Source organism: Aricia agestis, chromosome 7 (genome assembly GCF_905147365.1).
Source record: "Aricia agestis chromosome 7, ilAriAges1.1, whole genome shotgun sequence".
Lineage (NCBI taxonomy): Eukaryota > Metazoa > Arthropoda > Insecta > Lepidoptera > Lycaenidae > Aricia > Aricia agestis.
Window position 1 is genome coordinate 15,757,159 of NC_056412.1, and position 25,408 is coordinate 15,782,566.

Sequence of the window (25,408 nt, forward strand, 5' to 3'; positions counted from 1 at the left end):
TATAGCGTATGGGAAAACACGCGCAATGCGCGCAGGCCGCGCGCGTTTGTTCCCATGCGCTATAGTAGAACCCGCGCAGAACACGCGCACGTCTGAACGCGCCCTAAAGAGGACAGGGAAATGCTGTTATTCTTACTCAGTTCATAGGTACCAAGGAGAGTTATAGTTTGGACAATGAATCTTCTATGTCTACATGTAAAGTCTCTCAAAAAAGTGAAGAAATATCAGCAGCCTCAGCTACTATCGATGAAGACAAAGATATTAATATTTTGTTCGATGACGTGATTGATTAAAACATAAAATAAATTGAGATTTAAAACAAACCTACCAACAACCAAGCGGTCGAATTCGACCGCGATAACAATAGAATAACAATAGATTTCCAAGAATCCACGATCGAGGGATAAAATAACGTTTTATTTGACTTTGAAAAATGTTAGCATAATTTTATAGTAATTGGCATAATTTTGGCAACATTTTAACAGCAGTTTAGCAAATTTTGTATGAGACGTGTTGGCAACACTGCCTGTCAAAAAGAAACAAATTTGCCGATAGCCGATAGATAGCGTGTTCGGTGTTATGAGTTTTTCTTAGTATTTTAAGCTGATATGCATAACTAAAAGTGTTAGTTTCGCCATGTCGCGAGATTTTCGTAGAGTCGACTACAGAGAGTTCAGGGATGATCGACGAGACCGCTATAGGGAAAACGATAGAAGCTGGGGTCGCAATGACTATCGCGATCGCTACCAAAAAAATGCTATGCCTGTGAAAAGACGCGATACAAACAGGGACAAACAAAGAAGCCGATCACCTCGTAAGCCCGATAAAGACTTGATTGATGATAATATCTTGAGTGAGATCTCGAAGTTACCCGAGCCTAGCGAACTATGGGACAATCAAACGTACCAGCCGCCCCCTACGAACTATCCAGGACAAGACGTAATTATTTTTAATTGCTTTTATATCAATTGATTCTCAATACTCTATCACATTATTTATGTATACTTTCTATAATATTATGTACTTTTAAACGAGCTACAGATTACTTGTTTGTAACTCTCTCAACAAATACTTAACATATTTGTCAGGGTGCCAATTACGGTAGCAACTATCAACCACAGTATTCGGGCATCTATGATGAGTTTCCATCGGTGAATGCAGCCCCACCAGCTCCGCCTGCACCCGACATGAGCTTGTGGAATCAAATGTCTCTCCCACCTCCACCTACAGTAGCTCCAACACCCGTCTACAACATGGAAGACCAGATAAAGAAAGAAGGTAAGATCGGTTACTTGACTCATTCAAAATGTAACATTTAATATTAATCATTAATTTATAGATCAGTGTTTCCCAACCTGTGGCCTACAGACCCCTGGGGGTCCGCGGTGTCATTTCTGGACCAATATTATCTTATATCTTTAAACAAGCAATTCTTGTACCTTGTAATTAATACGCAAGTGAAAAACTTTGTATCCCTTTTGACGAAAAATGCGGAAACGTAGGTGAATGAAATTTTGCACAGTTATAGTGTGAAGGAGTGAATCGAGCTTATATTATTTTGAAATTATGCTTTTATCACACTTTTTTTAATAAATAAAACATTACACACACTACAATACGCACACTCAAGAAGATGACAGATTTTTGAGTGACAAACCTATACAGTTTACAAATTATACTCTTTTATTTATGGTTCAAGTCTGTTGACGACAACACAACAAACAAACTTGACAAATTGAAAATGGATTATAGTTTTTTTTTATTGAATCTTAGATACTATTAGACAATGCTTACACGGCCAGTCTGAGATCAGCTGAGTCCCAGAAATGAGAGTTGAAAAAAATATATGATAAAGTCAATATTTTTTTACAAATTAAACATAGTAGTCCTAATGTTGTTGAAACTAAGGTCGAATTTCGACCATTGGGCGATCTCTAGTATATATAAAATATATAATTGGATTCTCGGAATCGTCTCCAAAGATTTTCATGAAATTTAGTATATAGGGGGTTTCGGGGGCGATAAATCGATCTAGCTAGGAATCATTTTTAGAAAATGTCATTTTACTTGTGTTTTATTGAATACCGAGCAAAGCTAGGTCAAATAGCTAGTTATCATTAATTAAGTACCTAAAATAACATATTAAATAGCTATATGTTTTTTATATTAAGATTAGAGGTTGTAATAATATTTAAAAATAATGTTTTGATAAAATAATAAGCAGCAATCGAGGGGCAGATAAATAATAATAGTTAATAATATTTTTATATAATTATGTTCCGTAATGGGATTTAAACCTGCGACTACTATTGATGCGCTACTGTAATTACTGCACCAGTGAGCCAGATCACAGAAGGCCAAAGACACCAAATACTGGTGATTGTACCTTACACACCTAGCAATCTGTACATTATCTAGCACTTCTTGCACACCCATTTATAAGATCAACTACCTAAAGCTAAAGTTAGTATACCTAATCTGGATTTTTGGGCTGTTTGTTTTACCATGAAAACTGCGTGATTTCCTAGGGGTCTGTGGTTGAAAAAGGTTGGGAAATATTGTTTGCAAATTTTTTTAAAGTCTTTAAATTACTTATGTGATAGTTTTCGTTAAACAAGCCTAGCCATAAAGAAGCTGGTTCAAGGAGTATGTTGGTGTGGTTTGAGGCCTAACATCCCAAATGGGTGTGCTATTGAGATGTTGAATGCAGGGGTAAGACTAAAATAGGTTTTTCTTGTGAAAACCTTCATGATTATCAATTAAAATTGCATTAATTTGTGATTGTGTGATTATTATGATTTTTTTACAGAGTATAAAAAATAGGATGGTTTGGAAAAGCCTTGAAAAAAGACAATTAGTGAAATAGTCTTGCAAAACAATAATAAAAGAGTATCTAATGTGACAACAGGTTTTGTACACTAAAGACTTAAATTTTAATTCGGTGCTTTAATTTTTTTGATAAACTTAAGAGATGTGTATTATTTGTGTCTGTAAGACAAATTTAAATTCAGTAATGTCATGGTCCCATCAAGAAACCATCTGAGTAAAAAACTTTGCAGTATACATTTTTTAATTAAAATATTATTGTCTTGTGTGATTATCAAAACACTTTAATCCACAGCTGCTATTGAAACGGAAATGCGTCACCAGAAGGCAGCATTATCAAAACAACGAGAAGATTACATAAAGAAAGCTGGGATTCTTAAAAAGGAGTTGGACACTTTAAAAGATCAGCGTAATGAATTGCGTGGAGACTCGAAGCGTTCCCCAAGTCCCGATACTAAAAGATTTCTTAAAGAAAATACTAAATTACAGGTTTGATTCTAATAAGCTGACTATTTTATATTCAAATGTTGTACTAAGCTATTAATGTATTCAAGTATTATAATGCTATGCTACTTTAGTTGTAAGTAAAACTTGGCTGTATCATGAGCTTTACTCAAAGGATATTAAGTCCTTGTGTGTATAGATTGCTAATTGGAATTTTTCCAATTCTATAGTTGGAGATTCAAAACAAATTGAAGACAATCAACAATGTGGTGGACATGCTGAACGGTATCATTGGCGAGGAGGCTGCCGATGTACCGGAAATTGAAGAGTCATCTGAACGTACATCCAAACGTAAATCCAGGTATGTTCTCTATTTATGCGAGATACATGAAATAAATATTTTTAATATACATATATTTATTTTGAATAAGTTTCTATTGAATTGTGAGATGGCTGGGTGTGGATTTAAACTTCTTAGGATACCTGCGGTGTTTCAAGAATTTGACTAAAATGTTTCATTACCAAAAATAGTGGGTATACTCAACAAAGGAGAAATCTTCACAGCATTACAACTGAAAAAGATTTGAAGAAAAATCATCTTGTTGCTTACATAATTTCATTGCTTTGTTTTTTTAAATTGCTTTAATTCCTAAGTGACATGTTTTATCTGTAATTTGTTTTATAATATTAAATATTTTAAACTTCAGAAACTTATTGTTATTGTTTTATTTAAGAATTCATTGTTTTGTACCAATGTATTTTTAAGAAGATATAATTATTGTTAGAATATTATTTAAAGTGTATAAAATAATTTATTGTAAAAAATATATTATTTTGTTAGTTTTTAAGGGTATTGTTATTTGTTTTTAAAATTATTAAATATAAAAAACTTTTTTTATGTGAATTTTTCTTACAGTGATGATAATATGTATTACCTAAGTATTTTATTTACCGCAAATTGTAAATGATTCCGAGTCTTCCTTCTTATCCTTTAAATCATATGTCTCCGTGGTCTAGTGGTACAGAGCGCGGCTCTTGATTCGGAGGTCGTGGGTTCGATTCCCGCGTTGGAAATATCCAATCCAAGTTTGGTTAGGACAATGTAGGCTGATCACCTGATTGTCTGACAAGTAAGATGATCCATGCGTCGGATGGGCATGTAAAAAGTCGGTCCTGCGCCTGATCTCTCGCCAGTCGTGTCGGTCTTCCGTCCCACTGGGTAATATGAGAGTAAAGGAATAGAGAGTGCTCTTGTGTACTGCGCACACACTTGGGCACTATCAAATTACTCCTGCGTAGCTGGCCTGGTTTCAATGAAACCGGCCACCGTCACCGAAATCGGTGTGGGAGCTATTATTATTATTGCTGCATGACTAAGAAGTTGGATTTCTATCAACAAAAGTGTCCGGATTTCACCCGGGCACTTTTCAAAAACTCGGAACGGATGGTAGCCCTAATGTATACAATACACATGTCACTACATGCCCTAATGTATACAATACACTGTACAATAACAATCTGTCTGATTACTGATCGACCAATAGCGGAGCGCGCCCCCCTGCCTCCCCCAAGGCCGCCTTCACATTAAGTCGCGAGTAATGTGAAGGCAGCCTAATATTCTCTCTCTATATTATAAATTATAATACCTTGTCCAATCAAAAACACCTAAAAATCAAATACTGTGCATTCTTGTTTCCACTTCCATGTTTGCGGAGCGATCTTAAAGCAATGCTTGGTAAATTAACTAAAACCTGATGGTTAAAATATAATAAAGGATTTTTTCATATATAAATATTATTTACGAAAGAATCTTAAATATATTTTTGAAAAAATAATACTGTTATAATTTCAGGTCACCATCGGGTAACAAGTTCAACTATGTTTACTATGATCCGGAGATGCACTGGTGCAGAGTCTGCAACGAGTTCCCGCCTACTGCCAAAGACTACCTGAATCATTTGCATTCGGCGCAGCATCACAAGTAAGTCTGACTAGCTAAAGTTAATCTTAATTATTATAGTACTTGTCAGCAATAAAGCGAGATTCGTTTATCAAGTGAAGCATGCATTTTCATTTGGTGTTAACTCCACAAGCAACTTTTAGAGATGGAAAGAATAATATGAAAAATGTATGGTTGCCATGCAATAAACAAATTCCGCCTTAACGGGGTTGTAATTGTAAGCGTAATATAGTTAAAAATGATTATTAAAAATTCCCTGGAAGCACTACCTCAGATACGTGAAATTATTGCAATTTTTTAGGATGGCATCGTCTCATTTGGAGGCGCCGTGGCACTCCATAGTCGGCATGAACGAGGGCTTCCCCAACCATCCCTCGGCGCCCAACAAGAGGACTCCCATCAAGGGTATGTGACCAAAGTAGAGATCTGAATCTAGAAACCAACTAGTCTAGGAAACTAAGTCTAGTTCTTTCTAAATTGAGATTGAATATCTAATTGAATTTTCTGCAACATGGCGTTAGTGTCCCACCGAAGCTTCGGCTTCGGCTTCGGCCGCCTTTGGCCAAAAAAACCGCCTTCGGAGTTTCGCCGAAAGTTCAAGCAACCGTCGAAATTGAAATAAATGTTACGAAAGACTGTGAGTCGTGACTCGTGAGAGAGTGACGGACCGGTCGTGTATACTGAGGCCGCTGGGAGTCAGTAGTCACTGTCAAATACAATAAACAAACACTAACTTCTTAATAATAAATAATTTAATTTTTTATTAAGAAGTTAACGTTTGTTTATTTTATTTATTAGTCTAGTTTCGTAAACCAAAGAATGATTGATTGGTCTAATTATTGTTATTTGTGAAATAATAAAGAAATAATTATTTTTTATGATAGTTCAGTCAATAAATTTGAAGTAGCTGTTGTAGAATGCGTGAGTGGGAACCTAAGAGATTTCTGCTGGAACTTATTCAGGGTACAGGGACAAAACATACTAAAAGTCCTGAAGTCTAGGAGGTGAGCCGGAGTGAGGGCAGGGTGCAAAAGTCTCAATTTTTGGTTTTTGGCTAATTACTAAAAAACGATGCGTTGGAGTAAAAGAAATCACTCAAAGGAGGGAATCCTTTGAGTCATTCCTTTTAAACCAGACTATAAATAATTAATAAATAAATCACAAAATCATAAGCTTTTATTACCATCTCTAAGCGCTGGTACGCATTGGGCGCTTGAGTGTGTACGCTTCAATAGAATCCGGGGTTCTCAAAACACGCGTTAGCAAAGCGCGCGCCTAACGCGCGCCGCACAACGCCCAATGTGTACCAGCTTTAAATCAACTTCTATATGAGATAGTCAATATAGATGTAAACCTTCGATATTGAAATTTTGAAATAATTTTAATATCAATTGTAGCTTGTACATTGAACAAAATGAATTACTGAGAGTCGAGATTAAGATTATAAACCTTCGACTTCGGCTTCGGCCGAAGGTTGTGGCGATTGCTGATTAATCGGCTTCGGCTAAAAATAGACCTTCGGTTGGACACTACATGGCGTATACATAATTGGAAAAATCTTAGCGTAGAAATATTCACGTTCCAACTTGTATGCAGGCAAGATCCGCGCGCGGGTGTTGACACGCGTGACAGGAATATTAATCTTACTATATTATTACTATTCATTAAAACATAATCTTAGCGGTAAGATTGGCTTATATGGCCTAGACCTGAGTCCAATTATCTAAAATCCCTTTAATCCAGGTCTGCAATTCTTCGTGCCGTCGACGGCGTGGTACTGTAAGCTGTGCGACCAGTTCATCGGCGACCTACACTGCGCCTCCGCACATCTCAAGTCCGTCGTTCACGCTAAAAACTTTACCGTTAGTATACCACGTTTGTATTTAGTTGTATAAATAGATAAAGATTAGGTCGCAACTCGACGACCTCTGTGGCTCAATGGTTGAGCGTGTGGCGGCTCAAGCCGGGGATCGCGGGTTCGAATTGCTCATAAAAATAGTATAATCAATAGATATTTCACATTAGACGTGACGATCATAAAGTTTCGGATAAAGCAAAGGGCACCTGGCAATCTTAATGGATCCTTTTGCGCCCAAGACTATTTTGGATTTGAATTCTTGAAAAAATATGTTTCACTATTAATCATAGCTTCGTTCATATCCTCCTACAAAAATCAACTATCCTCTTTACTTCTTATCTGACTTAAGCATAACTTTATCTATTACAGAACTTCGTGGAGCAGAACCCGCATTGGGAGACAGACTGGATGTCGGACAGGCAGAAGGCGTTTGAGAAGGCCCGCGCGACGTCAACAGAGGAGCGATACACGTCGCACACTATCGCGTTCAGCAAAGACGGCTTTCAGATGAGACGCAAGAGCCAATCCCCGGAGCGCCGCCGGCTGAAGAAGAAGAAGAAGAACAAGCGGAAGCGCGCGTCCTCGTCCAGTGACAGCGACAGTGACAGTGACAGCGAGAGGAAGAAGAAAAAAGGTAAACAGTCACGATATAACTGTCAATGTGTCACGATAATATGCCTAATTGACACGATGAACCTTAAGGCTACATCCCGGCACCCGGTGGTGGCAAATAGAATATCAAACATCCTCATTATGTAACTTTGATGAACATGAACTTCATTGCTTATGGTCATTATTATTTTGACGTTTAATCTGTTCGAACACAATTCAAAAATGTAGATTTTCGGTTGCTACGTACTAGTTATGTGGTTTCTATTATATTTGATATTTTGTTCGATACACAGAGAAGAAGGAGAAGGGTCGTATACAAGACGAGCAGCTGTCGGAGTGGATGTCTGCTGTGCGTGATGGTGGTGATGGCCGAAAACTGATCGACACCATTAGAAACAGGTGACCCTTGCAAGTCTTTAGACGATATCCGGTTATATTTCTGGAACGAAGTTCCTTATCGCGCGTTGCGAAAGGGGGCTAGACGGAAAAAGTTGTAACGACATGACACAAAAGTGTCGGTATATTACAATTTACAACTAGAGCAAAAATGCTTAAATGCCGTGCGGTAGCGCGTGTTTCTCTCTCTCTCTCTCTTTTTTATAACTTCGTTCCATGACATCCCTCAAGTTCTTATAAACTTGAGAGATGTTACTTATTTTATAAACTTCGTATCACTTCCCTCCCTAATATAAACCATAGAAACATTCATATAAAATTGTTATTAAAAATATGACCAATTTATTGACAGGATGAAAATGGAGGAGGCATCACGACGCCACGATGCCACGCCGGTTTTGCGGAGTCCAAGGTAAGATACTCTCATTTTTAATTTCATCCAAAATAACAGAGCAACCAAACATGTTCTATTGGTCCAAAACTTAAAAAATATTATGATATCAAAATGATTAGTTTGTAATCAATCTATCAAGTAATTTACGTCTAAACTACAACAACATCATCTACAAAACACTATGATTAGATTTCTGGACAAAGGCATAAATTTGCATTGCACTGTAACAATTTTAAAAATTATTTTTCTCTAATTATAGCAGGGAGCGTCGTGAGTCCAACTCGCGTGACGAACGTGAGAGACGCGACGAAAGAGACAGACGTGAGGAGAGAGAGAGACACGACGAGAGAGAAAGACGCGACGAGAGAGAGAGACACGACGAGAGAGAGAGACGCGACGAGAGAGACAACAGACGAGACACTAACGCGGAGAGAAAGAAACCCGACATAAGGAAGATGCCTTTTATAGGTTCGTTCTATATTATTGTATAACTTATGAGTAATTTGCGAACCTATGTAACTTGTTCTGGTTATGTCAAGCCCGGCTCACGAGTCACGAGTCACGACTAACATCGACTTAACATAACCCGACCAAATAACGTAGGACTGCAATTTTTCTGTGTATTAATTACTCTGATGGTAGTGGGTTTACCTACAAAATATCAGACGCAAAAATAAACCCATTGAACTATTGCCAGTATGACACAAATCCTAAAGATGTCAATAATGCTTTTTTTCAATTTGGTTGTTTTGCTTCCTTGTAGGAAAAATGCCGGTATACAAGAACTTGACTAAGACTCAGAAGACAGAAGAGCAAAAGAAAGAAGAATCAAAGAAGAAAGACGAAGACGAGATGAAGAAGCGTCAGGAGGCCATGGACGCGGAGATACAGAAAAAGGTGATGATTCACTCACAAACAAATGGTTTACTTAATTGCTACTGCCGCGCCCAAATACATTAAGGACGCTATCACATAAAAATTAGCAGGTCGATGTCTCTCAGTATAAATATCGACGTAAAGGACATTAAAATAACATTCATATCAGCGCGCCTTGTACAGTGGCGGTTACGACGCTCGCCGCGTTCTTGATAGGGCGAAAATGTATGAAGAAATTTGAGAGCGTTTCTTATTTATTTTATAATAAATGGAAATGTTATTTATTTCTATATAAAATATTTAGCACTTCGTACTGGGGACTAAATAAGCAACAATTTTTTTGCATATTTATTTTCCTTAGTTCAGTGTATTTAGCTATACTGGTACCTAATCAGACCCCATTTTTTTAATCTTTTGCGATTATTGTGATGGTTAAAACGTATTTATGTGAAAATTTTGTATGCGGCTATAAAATTTTTATGGTGTAGACGTGGAGATGAATATATTATCTTTCATTTGAAACCAAAATATCCTCGCAGTGTGACTCCTAATTCTTTAAAATGGTGTGATAGCGTCTTTAAGGCCGGTATAAATAGTCAGGTACTTAAAATGCGACCTGGTCTCAAGACGCGGTTCGGCTCTGTGATTGGTCCAAATTTTGACAGACAACTAATCACAGAGCCTGAACCGTGTCTTGAGACCGAGATGCATCTTGAGTACTGACTATGGCCGTGTTCGTCGGCGTATTTTTGGACAAACCTTTTATTGCGCATGTCCAAAAGATGTCATGGCAACGCCATAACAAGTTGCTGGTCAAGTCGTAAACAACGTCTTAATTGTTTATACATGATTAAAATAATAAAAGCTAAACATAAATACATAAGCCTAAATTGTCTAACAGCTGCACAAATAATTAATTTAACACTATGATAGTGTTTGATTATTTTATTTTGGAAAATATGGATATGGATCACTTGGAAAATTTTAAAATTTTTATTGTTTTTTTTTTATGAAATAAGAGGGCAAACGAGCAAACGGGTCACATGATGGAAAGCAACTTCCGTCACCCATGGACACTCGTAGCATCAGATGAGATGCAGGTGCGTTGCCGGCCTTTTAAGAGGGAATAGGGTAACAAAGGAGGGTAGGGATGGGAAGGGAAGGGAATAGGGGAAGGTAGGGCCTGGAATAGGGTAGGGGATTGGGCCTCCGGTAAACTCACTCACTCGGTGAAACACAGCGCAAGCGCTGTTGACGCCCATTTTCTGTGAGAGCGTGGTATTTCTCCGGTCGAGCCGGCCCATTCGTGCCGAAGCATGGCTCCCACTGGTTTGTTCATTGCAACGCCACCAACAAATTGCAATTGGGTTAAATGTCAAGTCGTAAACAGTTGTCGTTGCCATGGCATGACATGATTTGGACATGCGCAATAACTAGGTTTTGCAGCGAATGCGCTAAAAATTACGCCGACGAACACGGCCTATTTATACCGGCCTAAGAGGCTTTTGTAATCGTTTGCTCGCTTTGCGCTGCATCAAACAGCATCGTAACAGTAAAAATTTCCAAATAGAAGAAAATGTATAGATTATTATGAACATACATGCGGACACGTCTAACTTATCCCTTTTTCGTGGGGGTTCAGAGATTTAATTTTTAATTCGATTATTTTTATTCACAAATTATGTTGATATCAACAGTTTTAGAGTTACTCATAAGTGTTCATAACTCATAACTTATCTGCTAACTTCAGGTGGCGGAGTTCAAGGAGAAAATAGCCCGGGCGCAGGAGGAGCGTGCGGCGGAACAGATGGCTCTGCCGCCCGCCCTGCCGCCAGCCCTGCCGCCGCCCGCCCTAATGTCCATCCCGCCGCCCACGCTTGTCAACATACCGCCGCCAGCGTGAGTATTACACTGTTATACCATCACGGCTTGGGAGCGCGCGGCGGAACAGAGGCTCTGCCGCCCGCCCTGCCGCCGCCCGCCCTGCCGCCGCCCGCCCTCATGTCTTTTTATCCCGGAAAAATGTACATTTCCCGCACGACAAACGAATTTTGGCACAACGGACTTACGGGTGTCATATAGAGTTTTAATCAATTTTGAAAAATCACGCATATACCCTACTTCAAAGTTGACTCCTCTAGATTGATTAAAAGTCTATTGTTTTATTCCACAGAGCTCCGGGCACGCAGCCTCAGCAGAACCTGCCCAAGGATTTTCAGGATGCCCTAGACATTATCTTCCCATCAGACGTGAAGAAAGACCAACAGCAGGACATGTTCGCCGGGGTCAACATGAACATGCCCCCGTTCCAGATGGGCATGGTGAACCCACCGGGAATGGTGAACCCGTCGGGCATGGTGAACCAACCGGGAATGGTAAACCAAGCGGGAATGGTGAACCCTTCAGGCATGGTGAACCAGCCAGGCATGAACCCCTTCCCGCAGCCCAGCATCCTCGGGGAACCACCCATGATGATGGGATACAACGCCATGAACCCCATGTTCCCCCGGCCACAGCTCTACGATCATGTGCCTGGAACCACGACTCAGAATAAGAGGTTTAACACAAACCAGAATATGAACCATAATAATACTAACCAGAATAATATGAACGCGAACCAGAAGAAAAAAGACAAGGAAAAAGCACAGAAGAATAAAGAGCAGATGGACGATCTGGCGATGCTGGGTATTGATGCTTCTGATGTGGGGGCCGGGATGTAAATATTACCATATATAGGCAGTGCCGGTTTTGGCATTACCAGGGCCCGGGGCGAAATGTCCCCTTTTTGTTTGCCCTTGGCGCCCCTTTTTGTCAGACGCTCTGGGCGGTCGCCTAGCGCCGCTACTAACTATAGCGTTTTTAAAAAATTGATAAATAAAAAAGCTACTAAAACATAGAACTTCAAATTAAGGTTTACATAGTAGACAAGACCGACATTATTAAGTTAGGTCTATTACTACACTACCAGAAGGTACTATGATAAAATTTGCTCCTATGGAAGTGGAAAAAAATGTTATATAAAATCAGTATAAAATCAAAATTTATTCACAAAAATATTAACCACCTAACAAACTAGAAAAATACTTAAACAGCAAATAACTATAAAAAAGTATACTTGTCCCTTTTTCGGGAACCTTGCATAAATAAATAATTAAGGTAAAATCACTAATGGTAGACTCGGAACTAATAGATGACACTTACGACAAAAATATCATAACAATAAGAATTTGTCTAATTTTTTCTCAACACTATAAATTTAATAAGCTTCTCAAGCTATCTGTTGACGTGAAAAAATATATTAGGGACGCCTTCGGGAACAAAATTTTAAAATGGGATCAGTTTTCGTAAATAATGTGACCACGTCAACACGCGCTCGGCAGTTTCTTAGCTATTTGCTAAGAAACTGCCGAGCGCGTGTTGACGTGGAAGGCGAAATTTTGCACGTAAGTTTTGAATACATTTATTTGATTTTTTGTAATTTCTATTGATTTCATTGGATTAATGGTCATGTTGTATACACTAATTAATGTTTATTTATGATTTTTTATCCATTTTCTCTAACAATATAAAGAATGTCTACTATTAGTTCTTGAAAATGTAAAAAACCTAATAGATGACATGGAACTCATATCATCATTTTGCAATACATACTAAAGTTATTTTGTAGTTTATTCTACTGAAAATATCATCAATATTCTCTGAAAATATAATTCTATTAACAAGCTGACAAATTAGAACTACTGTACCTAAAAATTGATTGCTTTAGTTTTTGAGCAGTAAAAAGAAGAAAAAGGAGAGCTGAGAAAAAAAAGAAGAAAAGAGCCTCTTGCAAGAGAAGCATGGAGACTAAAGACTGAAAATAAATGTGATGGGAAAAAATATATGAAAAATAAAAATAAAAGGAAAGATAGTTTTATCATGGAAGAAGAATGGATAGAATCTGGAGACAACATGCATAATATTTCATATGCATGTAGTTACTATGATGAAGTAAATGAAATCTTTTGAAAAAACGGCAAATAAAGACCTAATAATATGAAAAATGTTAATTGTAATGTAATGTTCTATGTCAACTATTAGTTCATATTGGTGTCTACTATTAGTGATGTTCGTGTTCTGTGATGTCATCTATTAGTTGTTATGAGTTATGACTAAGTTTACAAAAAGATCAATAATATATTTTTTAATTGATTTGTCAGTGAATAATCATAACAGTTTTATTTTGTAAGAGTTACTGAAGACATGGAAGAAGTTATCAATCCTTTATTTTAATAAATATATATTTTACAACATTCAAATGTTCCATGTTAAAGCGTCTGCCATTAGTGCTTTTACCTTATATTATCAGTAAGAGGGTTAAAATACATTTTTAACTTAATTTTGTTTCATATAGAAAAAACTTACAGAAAATACTAAGTTGTGACTTAGTTTCTTTTAAGATTTTTTAATATCTAGTAAAAAGCTAGCTGAATAATTAAGGTAGAAACATTACAATTTTGATTTTATCATTATATGATTTATCTAATCATGCATTATAATATTGTCGACACAGTTGTATACAGGTTGTAACAAAACTAAGGGTGGGTTGCACCAGAGGCGTGGTTATAGTTACAGTTATGGACAAAGTTAAGGTAGTTAAACTTTAACCTTAACTTTGACCACATAATTTGACAGATGTCTGTCGCTAAAGTTAATGGGGTTGAGAATGTAAAAAATGAATTTTCCATACAAATTGACAGAAAAAAATATTAGTTATGGCAACACTGTGACTGTTATGCCAAATTTTACTTAGGTTGGGTTGCACCAGAGGCGTGGTTAAAGTTAAAGTTATGGTTATAGTTAAGGCAAATTTAACTTTAACCTTAACTTTGACCGGAGAAATTGACAGATGACAGCTGGTCCAACAAGGTTATAAATGAACGTGGCCGGGTGCGCTGCTGTTAAAGGAGAACTGTCAAAAATGGCGTTTTTTGTATGATGTGTTGTTGACAGCGTTAGTTCCTTTTTTCGCCACGCGCATTTAAAACCTTGTCGAGCTCTATGGTTATGGTTAAATATGGCGTCTTTATGGCGTCCATTTTTAACTTTAACCAAAGATTTGACATTTTGCATTGTAGTTAAAGTTACAGTTATAGTTAAAGTTAGTTGGTGCAACCCAACCTTAACTTTAACAGAGCGAAATTGCGCGGTTAAATTTATAGTTAGAGTAAGTTGGTGCAACCCACCCTAAGTGATAACACTTTAGGGTTTGTATGGATCCCCCTATAGAGAGTTCACTGTAAAAGTAGCAACGCTGTATACTATTTAAAAAATAGAGTAACTATTTTTTAAATTTTATATGTAAAAATTGATGACGCTGGGGCGTTTACATATCACAGAAAAATTGCTCCTTCACACATACTCACCCTAAAGTATTATCACTAGTTTTGTTACACCTTGTATAATTGACCTAAGTTAAGAACATACTTACCTAAAATTTTAACTCACACTTAAACTATGTGACCTGACCCTTATCCTTAAATCAATTTGTGGTTATGGCACAACCTAGGTTTGTTTCTTGTTTTGGCATCTAGCATATTAAGCTAGACAATAAAATTTATGTACTTGTAGTATTGTAATTCCGAATAAGTAGGTATTTTTGACGAAATAAACAATTTTCTATTTCATCTGTACGATTTTGTTTCATTGTTATTTAAACTAAGGGTGGGTTGCACCAACTGACTTTAACTATAACTTTAACCATAACAAAATGTCAAATGAACTGTCAAATCCCTAGTAAAAGTCTATAATGGACGCCATATTTGACGATAACCTTAACCTTAACTATAACTACGCCTGCTGTAACCCACCCTAATAAGTTTTTTATACATTTATATTTTTTATTTATAAAAATAATAATAATTCAAGACGTGAGTGGATGAATAGGGTAAGTAACATGAAAAAACTTCCAGTTTTTTGCTTAAATGGAGGCTTTAGGGCCGAAAAAAATATTTGAAATAGAAAAATTATGGATCATATGTGTAGCCAGATATTATATTAGCTAGGTTATGAAGAAGATAAGTTACAAGTTTTATTAAAATAATTCAGGAAAAAATGAGTTCTTGTCCGTATGTTACGAAATGCTACTTGTGAGATTCTTCCACTCACATCTTCTTTATAGTAAAGAGCCGTTGCTATTCAAAAGATACGTTGACGATATACTGCAAACTTAACTCGATAACTCTGTATTTAATTCTTTGCTATTATTTTTGTTTATAAAATATTTAGCGGGCAAACGAACAAACGGGTCACCTGATGGAGAGCAACAACCGTCGCTCATGGACACTCGCAACATCAGAAGAGTTGCAGGTGTGTTGCCGGCCTTTATTACTGTTTACTTATGATGTTTCTGTTATATTTTTAGATGAACTCTAAAATTGACCCAATTTATAGTTTTATACTAGCGCAGAGTCGAAGCGAAGCGAATTCCCAAAAACTGAACACAGAAAATTCAACCTTAACTCCAGAGCGTAACACATACATTACTTCTGCGAGGCCAATCAGCGTTGGTCGGGCGCATCGACGCGAATTCGCGCGGATGCGCGCGCCTTTTTAAATTCTCAGAAGTAATAAAGTGCGTTAACGCTTTGGAGTTAAGGTTGCATTTGTTATATATTCAGTTTTAATAATTCGCTTCGATGCGCTTCGACTCTGTGCTAGTATAAATTGACCCTAAATTATATCTTACAATAAAATTTATTGTTTTCAATTTTTAATAGTTGACAACAAAAAACAGCAAAAACGTGACGCTGAAAACATCGCGTCGTAACTCGTAACTCGTAAGTCGCACGAGATTTACATCACCGACACAAAACAATCAGCGAATGAGCAGATATTTACATTGATACTGTCCGTCTGTGTGTTAATTTTTACTTGCCGAAAATAACCTTTACGATGGCCTGCAGATGAGAAATCGGCATTATTCCCTACAGAAAATACTATTATTGAGTTCTCATCTTGGTTCAAAGATCTGAAAATTCAAAAATATTTCAGATTTTTGAAGCAAACTTTATTTTATGAAAATGAGTCGAAATAATTATATTTGAAGTATTATGAATGCGAGAGTGTATCTGTATGTTTGTTACCTTATTGTTATTAAATGGTCGCTGTTAAGCATTTGTGTATTATCGCATAATTTCTGGTTAATTATGAATGCAATCTAAATCATCTACAGAACATGACTGAATAACTCAACACATAATTTTGTGTAGGTTGATACACTAATGCACAGCGTCCATAATGTTGCTGTTTTCGATGATCATGATGATGTTTTAACGATGATTTGTTTATCGATGATTCGACGATGACTTGCACATTAGACGGGCAACGCCGAGCGCGCTTCTAGTATGCGCGATATAAGTGCTAGTATTGTACTGAGATGATCAGTGGGCTTGGGAGCGCGCTATCATTCGTCAGTTGTTGCATCATGTAAGTGATTTTATTCGTGTACAGTTTTTCAATTCGAGGTTTATAAAGTGATTTTTATATCAGAAAAAAGTATAACAGAGGTATTAAGGGAAATGAAGGAACCACGCAGTACGCCGCTTATTAAAAACAATACACCTAAACAAGGAAATATTTGGGAAAAGAGACATGGTATTGGGAAGGGATAAGTACAATTTATAAGTGCGTAAAAATGTACTATGATTCTTTATGAGGAATAAAAAAATACCTGTGACTCTCTTGACAATGATGGTGACAATTTATCAACCATAATGTTATCATAGTGACCTCTAATTCTAAAAATAATTTCTGCCCCATTGATCGCCATGCCGACGTATATGCCTTCCACAAACACAGCTTAAAAGTAATTAATGATGAAATATAACTATAAATTTCACCATAAGTAGATCATACCTATAATAGTAGAATTAGTAAATAGTAATTACTAATTAACACCACTAAGTAAACCTTAGGCACCTTACACCTACTTGTAATATTGTCGATAAAGGTAAAACCGGTAGGTATACACTTACATCTGTTAATGAAAATTGCAACGGGTATGCTTTTACTCTCAGATGGATTTGATTTTATTCCCAAAAATGCACGGTTTCCGGCAATCCGGATTTTGGTGCAACGAAATTCCAGAAAACATCTAGTAGGCAAGTAAGTGCATTTCGTTACGGGATAATATTATAATAACTAATTAATTTCAATATTACGAAAAATACATAAAATTTTATTATCAATGTTTTTGAACCTTTTGTAATCACAGTATGATAAGAGATATAACACTAGTTCAATGTGGCATTAGGGTGATGCTGCTTCTTACGTGTGTTATGTTATGATAAGCTATCTGATAACGCCTTTATATTGAATAAGTATTAATATTAATGGTGCTACTCTTAATAATCCCTTATCCCTGTGTAGAGTCATAGTACCGTACTAATAATATTAAATTGTATTCTGTGGTAGAGTCTGCAAACATGATAAAGGTACCTTATCATAATGACCCCATCAATCCCCAAGAGTCAGCCGGTTGCCGCATAACAATTGAAAATCTATTGTGTCTGCGACACCCACGATCTCAAAATACTAGAATGAAAATTAAAAAATGATGTAATGCAGTGCAATCGTTTATTACCACAGAATCCAAAAAATGTAAATTAGAAATGGTTACAAAACATACAATTATCCATTAGTAACATAGAATATCATTGCAATTATCGCCAAGATCCGAGTTCCGATCCCTCACAGACCGTCGCCTAGCAACCGTCACTGTGAGTATTTAGAGAGTAGAGACAATAATATATACTTAACAATCACAGTTAACAATATACGACAACATCTTTTCATGAGTATGAACTAGGTACGATTACATTTTGGTCCTATTATATGAGTGTTTGTTTACATCTAGATCAAAAAGAATTAACATAGATACAATCAGGTAACAGTCACAACTCACAAGTAGGTACCATTGAGGAAATGGATTCATAGGCATATGAGTGACTGCCTGCAGAGTAGACAGAATGATACTGCCTGTGAATCATTTGGTCGAATTATGTCAATCCAATTTGGTCGTGATCTGTCGGCTCAGTTTGATATAACGCGACCAAATTAAGTAGGTCCGCCATCTACCTATGAATCTACTTATCTGATAGTACAAGACCTGCTAAAGTTTAAAACGGTTTTTCAGCTAGACCATGTCGGGAGACAAAGTGTTCCACTCGAGGTCGAAGGGTATACCCTCAGAGGGAGTGAAGGACCAGTACGCCGACGGGAAAGCCGCGAAGATCTGGAAGAAGTATATCGGTGACAGCAACGAGCGAACGCAGAACTACAAGGATTTCTTGACAGGTCTCCTGAAGAAACATGGCTGCTCGAAGGTTCTGGACGCCGCCTGCGGTACTGGGTGAGTTTCATTCGAGTTGCCCCCGAATATGTTCCTATTTCTTTTGCACAGGGCATTTATGATTATCGTGTAAACGAAACATTTCGTATGCGATATAATATTTACGAATTATGATATTGTAATTTGTAAGTAAGTTTGAACATTTCGTTTTTGCAGTATTGACTCCATGATGTTGGTGGATGAGGGATACAAGGTGGTCTCCGTGGACGCGTCAGACAAGATGTTGAAACACGCGCTAAAGGCGCGCTGGGACAAACGCAAGGACGCCAGATACGACGCCTGGGGTACGTTGGACATAAATTATAAATAATAAACATTATGTACCATCCTCAGGCACTTTCTTACTAATATTTAATTGTTTATCTTCTTATGTCGTAAATAAAGGCTCATTTAAAAATTTATCTCGTTGCATCCACACGTCTCGTAACTCGTTACAATGTGACTGAACTGCTTTGAAGTAATTCGAGGGCTACCTTTTCACTTTTGTCCTGTAAAAGAGAAGCATTCCTGTGGCATTCTTTGACTCGGTTTTGCCTTAATAAGCAAATAACTAAGTTCTCAATATACCTACTATACAAAGACGATAACCGGTTTTTAATTATGGCGCTTTGATTTCCAGTGATAGAAGAAGCTAGCTGGGAAACTCTGCCGGAAGACATCAACCGTTTCCAGCCCGGCGCTAAATTTGACGCCATCATCTGCCTCGGCAACTCCTTCGCCCATCTTCTAGATGATTACCCGGACCAGAGGACACAGAAGATGTGCTTGAGGAACTTCGCGACAGTTCTCAAACCTGGCGGCCTGCTGTTCATTGACCATAGGAACTACGACGCCATGATCGAAGGCAGAGGCGCACCGGGACACTCCATTTATTATAATGTAAGTATGAAATGTGCTATCTCCATTTAAGCAAGCAAGAGAGAGCCATCTTACGCCATATTAGGATGGAATGGAATAAGAACTTGCCTCGGGCCGACAAGGCATAGAATAAACACCAGCAGTATTTTCGGACCAATACAACCTGCATACCTTCAAGAAGAGAGCGTATTCCCTCTTAAAAGGCCGGCAACGCATCTGTTGACCTATTTGCTCTCTTGCATCCCTTATTTTATAAAAAAAATAACAAAAACTGTTATTTATATGTATTCTTAACCTCTTTCTTTCTTTTCTCGATTTTTCTGATAGTTACTTTTTTAAACTTGTCCTGTAGACAGTAATAGTACCTTTATTTACGTGTGTTTCAATAAATAAATATTATTTCGTGGGGATAGTTATAAAGTTGTTTAATCAACGGCTGATCATAATGACAAGGGATATTATTATATTGACTTGTTTTCACGAAAATTATACCTATGTTATTAAAGCATATTAAAAGCGGTGTAATCAGTCTGAACTAGTAAAGTTTATCGCACTGACCTGTGATGAGTTATGACGAAATGTGTTATTTAATAATGTTATACGTGAGCACTCATATCGCTTCCTCTTATTGTTACCATCCGTGTACAATAACGGACAGTTTTATATTATGTAATTTTATAGTTTTATATTGTATTATTGCACGTGGTAGAGCCATGCTTCGGCACGAATGGGCCGGCTCGACCGGAGAAATACCACGGGCTCACAGAAAACCGGCGTGAAACAGCACTTGCGCTGTCCCTATAACGTAAAAAAAGCGGCCAAGTGCGAGTTAGAATCGCCCATGAAGGGTTCCGCAGCAGCAAATACGATAACGTGTTTAGGAAATCAAAAGTATTTTTTAAAATTCTTTTGATTTTCTAAACAAGTGCCACTACACATACGCACCCATGTACGCATCCACACACCCCGCGCCCCTGCAGCGAACTACGAACGCATCACGGTACCTACTCTGCCAACGGACACGCTTCACAGTATAATTATTATTATACTGTGAATAGAAAAAAAAATACATGTATCTCGCCGATTAAAATCGGTGCGATACATTTATTGTCGATTGGACAAGTAACATGGATAGTAATGGGGGGGTCCGGACCCCCAGGACCCAGTGCCGTAAATAGTCTTTTTTGCGCCCTGTGCGAGCTTATATTGTTTGTTGTTGCCTGCCAGCCTGTTGTTTGTTGATATTAATTATTAAATATTAATGTATCCTGTTATGTAAAAGTAGAATGTTTATTACAATTGTCAAAATTCTTATAAAGGTGTGATAGTGTTTTCTCCGCATTATAACAAAATATTTTTCGATATTTAACTTACTAAGAACTTGATACCTACATTAAAATAATTAAAGTGATATAATTATAGTTTAAAAGCGTTTAATAAATGCCACAAATGTCATATATTTCTTATATTATGTTTGCATTATATATCAGTACTGTGTCACCCTCGTCAGTCCTATGGCAGTCAAATTCAGAAAAATCTAAATATTTTAAAAACTACTTAAAAAAATGACTGTCCCGATTTGCAACAATATATTCATTATATTACCCATCTTTTAAACCCAAAGATGTCTAAATTTACCATAAAAACTACAGTAAACAAAATATCCCTAAAAGTTACCCAATTTTTGTAGAACCACCCATATGTAACTGCACCTTTGTTTTTTAACCGACTTCCAAAAAGGAGGAGGTTATATTTCGGCTTTGGATATTTTTTTACTACATTGGGAAACGTCTCTGGGGCGCAGCGGGAACTTATCGGGAGCAATTCGAAAAATAAGGATCTGTCTGGTCTGGCCATTCTTGCGCCCCCCAGGGTCTACGCCCTGTGCCTGGGCACCGGTGGCACCGCCCTATTTACGGCACTGCCAGGACCCCCCCTTATATACGCCCATGAACCGCTGAAATTTAAAAGCGCAGAAGTAGGTATGTCTGTCTGTCTGTTTATTACTGCTAAGCCAATTTGAACGGAGATATCCAGAATAATGTACCAACGAGGAAATTGATTCCTGAGCAGTTGATATTTGATAGACCAACGTGCCAACATCATTTGGTCGGATCATGTCAATTCAATGTTGTGATCTGTCGGCTGGGTTTGACGTAACACGACCAAATTACGGCCGTTCCCAATATTCAATCTATCTCTGGTTTGACATACAACCGATCGCAGCTTTCATTGAATTGACATAAAATATATGTCTCTAATGTCTAATGTGAGCTATTCCTATCTCTAGTAGGGCAAAACCGGAGATAGATCAAATATTGGGAACAGCCGTTACGTAGGACCCCCATCTGCCTAGAAATCAACTTCTCTGACAGTACGATTACCGCGCATTAGCGCAGTTGCGGCAACATCTAATGTATCCATCCGTCTGTAACAGTCTACTGCTATGATTTTAAGGAATGTGGTGTTCAATAATAATTTCTAATCATTATATAATTTATATTGTCTAGACCGCACAATGACGTAGGCTAGGGTAGACAAGAAAATAATTTAGTAATATAATAAAATCCTATATCCTAATTAAAATATCCAGGGATACAATGTCATTTATTTTTATTTCATTTTAATGCCTCTTTATTTCAGTCAAAATACCCCGTGGACATGAAAACATCGGTGCTGGTTGTACAGGGCAAGCCCGAGCTAGTGGCACTCGACTACTGCATCGGAGCGACCAATGACGGCGCTATCAGCGAATACAGGTAGTTCGGATACAACCTACAATTTAATCTAGTATGATCTAATAATAAAGGTGAAGACATAACATTTGTAAACGAAGTAAACAATATACTTACATAATATTTTTTGAAAGTCGAATGTAAAAAACTGGTTCAAAGCGCCATCTATCGTTAAGTTGAACAATCTAGTTTATACAGGTGCAATTAAACCTTCCTGCCAAATTTTGATATAATATTGATCCTTGTTAAAAATAAAAATACACGTATTTTTTCTTTTATAATCACTCAGTACTAAAATGTTGAGAAATAGCTTCAAAAGTTATCCTAAAAAACACTACTAGCCCCGCGCGCGCGCCTCCACGTATGCCCCCTTCATTCCCCCGCGCCGCGAGTGACCTTTCTGCAACGATTTTAAATGTGATAAAATATGTCATTGAAAAAAATAACACCCAATTTTTTTGGTTAAAGGGACTCTCCTAATGATACTTAAGCCCTGGAAAAAATTTGGCAGGAAGGTTTAATTGCACCCTGAATAGAGCATTTTTGAGAAACTGAGCGCCATTTATGAGTTCCGGATTGTTTTGGTTTGATTTTTAGGCCTTCGATTTTTCTAAATGTAAATATCAAATCTGATTTAACACATGATTAAAAAATAAACTTTCTAATAAGAGGTTCGAAACACCACGCTTTAAATATTATGTAATAAATCTATAGAAGTAAACATTCTTTTTCAGCGAATTCCGGTTGTGCTACTACCCGCACAGACTTGAAAAGTTCACACAGATGTTGGATGAAGCATTCGACAACAAGGCGAAGCACAGTATATACGCAGACTTCAAACCGCTGAGCCAAGTAGAAAACCCGGCATACTATATACATGTTATGCAGAAAGCATTAAATTAATTTATTACTAAAGTTATTGTAAATAGGAACTATAATACTCTGTAATTGTCCTAAAACATCAAAAAGTGTATGTTTTCCCTAATAATAATTTGGTTGACTGCTACCTCACCCTGAGCCCAAGGCTGGCTACCTCCATGAACTCAATACCCACCAGACTTCAATGTAAATAGACGTACATGTTTTACTTATACATTAAACACTGGATTTTACAATTTGTTGTATAAATATAATTTGAATAAATCTATTTTTAATTACTATGCTATCTATTTTTATTTGTTGAATAAATAACTCAATAAAATTGACAATTGATTTTATTATAATATTTATTTGTAAATAATATTATTATTATATTTTGATAGGATTTACTAAAATTTATTACAAGTATACAAAATAAATACTGCTCTGTAGAATAAAACACATTATTAAAAACGGAATAATTTAATCTAATAAAGAGATATGAACATGAGAATTAACTTAGAGGTGTCCGAGGGCTTAAAGATAAAAAAACTAAACTAAAGTTGTCTATGATCCCACAATGATGTTGTTGATGGGGATATGTATGAGCTTTACAAAGAAACCAATGAAACCCATGATGCAGAAACCGATGGCTGTGGCGATGGCGATCTTTTGGAATTCTGTAAAAAAAAAAACAATTTCAGTGGTGAAAAATGGAAGTTTTTGAAGATACTTATGTACTGATTAATAAGTATTTTATTCAAATCGTTACATAAACTGGTAAGGAAAGAACTCAATGTTCTCAGAAGGATATGCTTTGATTCCGCTCATAAATTTTAGAGAAACAGCTACACCAAGGCATAAAATACTTGTGATCCACAGTGATAACTTGAGTAAATAGTTTTATTATTACAGTTACTTTCAGAAACAAGCAAAACATATTGAAAGAGATGCCTCATAGAAGACTATAGTGATCTACATTGCTGTATATCAATAAAAATAAGTAGATCTGAGTATTTTTTTAAAGGACAAAATATTACTGTGTAAGTTACATTTGAGAATTTATCTTTAAGCAGAAATAAAGTATCATAAACATAAAAAACCTTGATAAAACAGGGGTTTTCTGGTTATTTTAGACTGCTTATTTGGTAAACCAATATGGTGTATGAATTTAGTTTCCTAAGCCTACTGAAGGTGAAGTTATACCTATAAACAAGAGTAGTAACCTATACCTTGTGACTTGGCTAGGGTATGAAGCTCCATTATTTGTCTTTGATGTTGTGGCATAGTGCCAGCAATAAAATTCACAACAAACAATAGACTTAAGTAAAGCGATATTAAAAGTTTATTATATTACGTTACCAACCTTTTCTGTCGGGTTTCGTGCATCTGCGGACTAATCTGATGGAGTCCTTGGCAAATTGCTTACCAGGTTCAACAAACTTGGCGATTTGATCCATGTTCTGGAAAAAACAATCCCACCTTATTAATTCTATATTTCAATAAATCACACAGGTTTTGTTTTCAATTTGCAACGAAATATTAACGCACCTTTAAATATTCTTTTGATATCGTTTAAATTTCTCTCTTTTCGAGAAGAATCGCACAAATTAAATACGAAAAAGTGACCGGACTCACAAAGTGAACGTCGAAGAAAATGACAATTTCGGATGACAAAAGCAAACGTCAGCCACGTTTCGATGAAGTTGGCACGTCACCAAGCGTGTTCTGTGTTCGGATACCAGTACTAAAAATAAAATAATATGTAAGAAAGAACTACAATTTTTAATTTTATGAATGTATTATATTATATCTTTTTATAGTAATTTATCGAAATTATTAAAATTATGCTGCTGATTGTCTAATGTCTTTAGTTTTTTAATTTTTATGCTTGATTTTAATTTGTCTTGTGTTATGTTCATTTTCCTGTTTTCGCTTTTTCGCTTTTCCCTCTAATGTAATGTAAGCCATACTGCATACACGCTACGTTCTACCGAAAACGTTCACGTCCTGTGCAGATATATATATATATATATATATATATATATATATATATATATATATATATTATGCTACGAATAATAAATAGTTTTTATTATTCGTAGATATTCACGGACATAAATATTTTTTTTACATCCGTGTAGATATTATGTTAAAAAATAAAACGCCAGCTGATCGACATCGTCCTGTCAAAAAGTGA

At 36.6% G+C, this 25,408-nt stretch overlaps 3 protein-coding genes across 5 annotated transcripts in view; 2 read left to right on the plus strand and 1 right to left on the minus strand.

Annotated features, from left to right (window-relative positions):
* The first annotated feature begins 550 nt into the window (after positions 1-550).
* Positions 551-12,190, plus strand: LOC121728703 (zinc finger matrin-type protein CG9776-like). Of its 2 annotated transcripts, none has more exons than XM_042116939.1 (14): positions 551-939; positions 1,089-1,278; positions 3,122-3,315; positions 3,501-3,631; positions 5,123-5,251; positions 5,532-5,635; positions 6,974-7,092; positions 7,458-7,722; positions 7,994-8,099; positions 8,449-8,508; positions 8,750-8,958; positions 9,254-9,387; positions 11,117-11,265; positions 11,540-12,190. In XM_042116939.1, exons 1-14 carry the CDS (start codon positions 637-639, stop codon positions 12,084-12,086), a joined length of 2,640 nt encoding a protein of 879 aa, XP_041972873.1. In that variant the 5' UTR covers positions 551-636; the 3' UTR covers positions 12,087-12,190. The 2 variants fall into 2 exon arrangements, with proteins under 2 accessions (XP_041972873.1, XP_041972874.1); XM_042116940.1 differs by having other exon boundaries at positions 8,753-8,958.
* Positions 12,191-16,752: 4,562 nt separating this feature from the next.
* LOC121728930 (glycine N-methyltransferase) lies at positions 16,753-23,510 on the plus strand. The gene is made up of 7 exons (XM_042117262.1): positions 16,753-16,833; positions 18,542-18,757; positions 18,914-19,041; positions 19,377-19,636; positions 22,259-22,374; positions 23,085-23,335; positions 23,391-23,510. The coding sequence occupies exons 2-6, from the start codon at positions 18,549-18,551 to the stop codon at positions 23,251-23,253; spliced, it is 882 nt and encodes a 293-aa protein (XP_041973196.1). The 5' UTR covers positions 16,753-16,833; positions 18,542-18,548; the 3' UTR covers positions 23,254-23,335; positions 23,391-23,510.
* A 165-nt stretch (positions 23,511-23,675) lies between these two features.
* Positions 23,676-25,408, minus strand: part of LOC121729173 (protein transport protein Sec61 subunit gamma) — a 28,136-nt gene continuing 26,403 nt past the window's right edge. The window contains exons 1-3 of one of the 2 annotated variants that reach the window (XM_042117606.1): positions 24,760-24,894; positions 24,575-24,671; positions 23,676-23,888 (exon numbers count right to left, since the gene is read on the minus strand). In XM_042117606.1, the coding sequence (XP_041973540.1) occupies positions 23,776-23,888; positions 24,575-24,668 (207 nt within the window). In that variant the 5' untranslated portion in view covers positions 24,669-24,671; positions 24,760-24,894 and the 3' untranslated portion in view covers positions 23,676-23,775. Of the gene's footprint in view, positions 23,889-24,574; positions 24,672-24,759; positions 24,895-25,408 lie in introns of those variants that run through there. The other variant, XM_042117607.1, reaches the window with a different exon arrangement.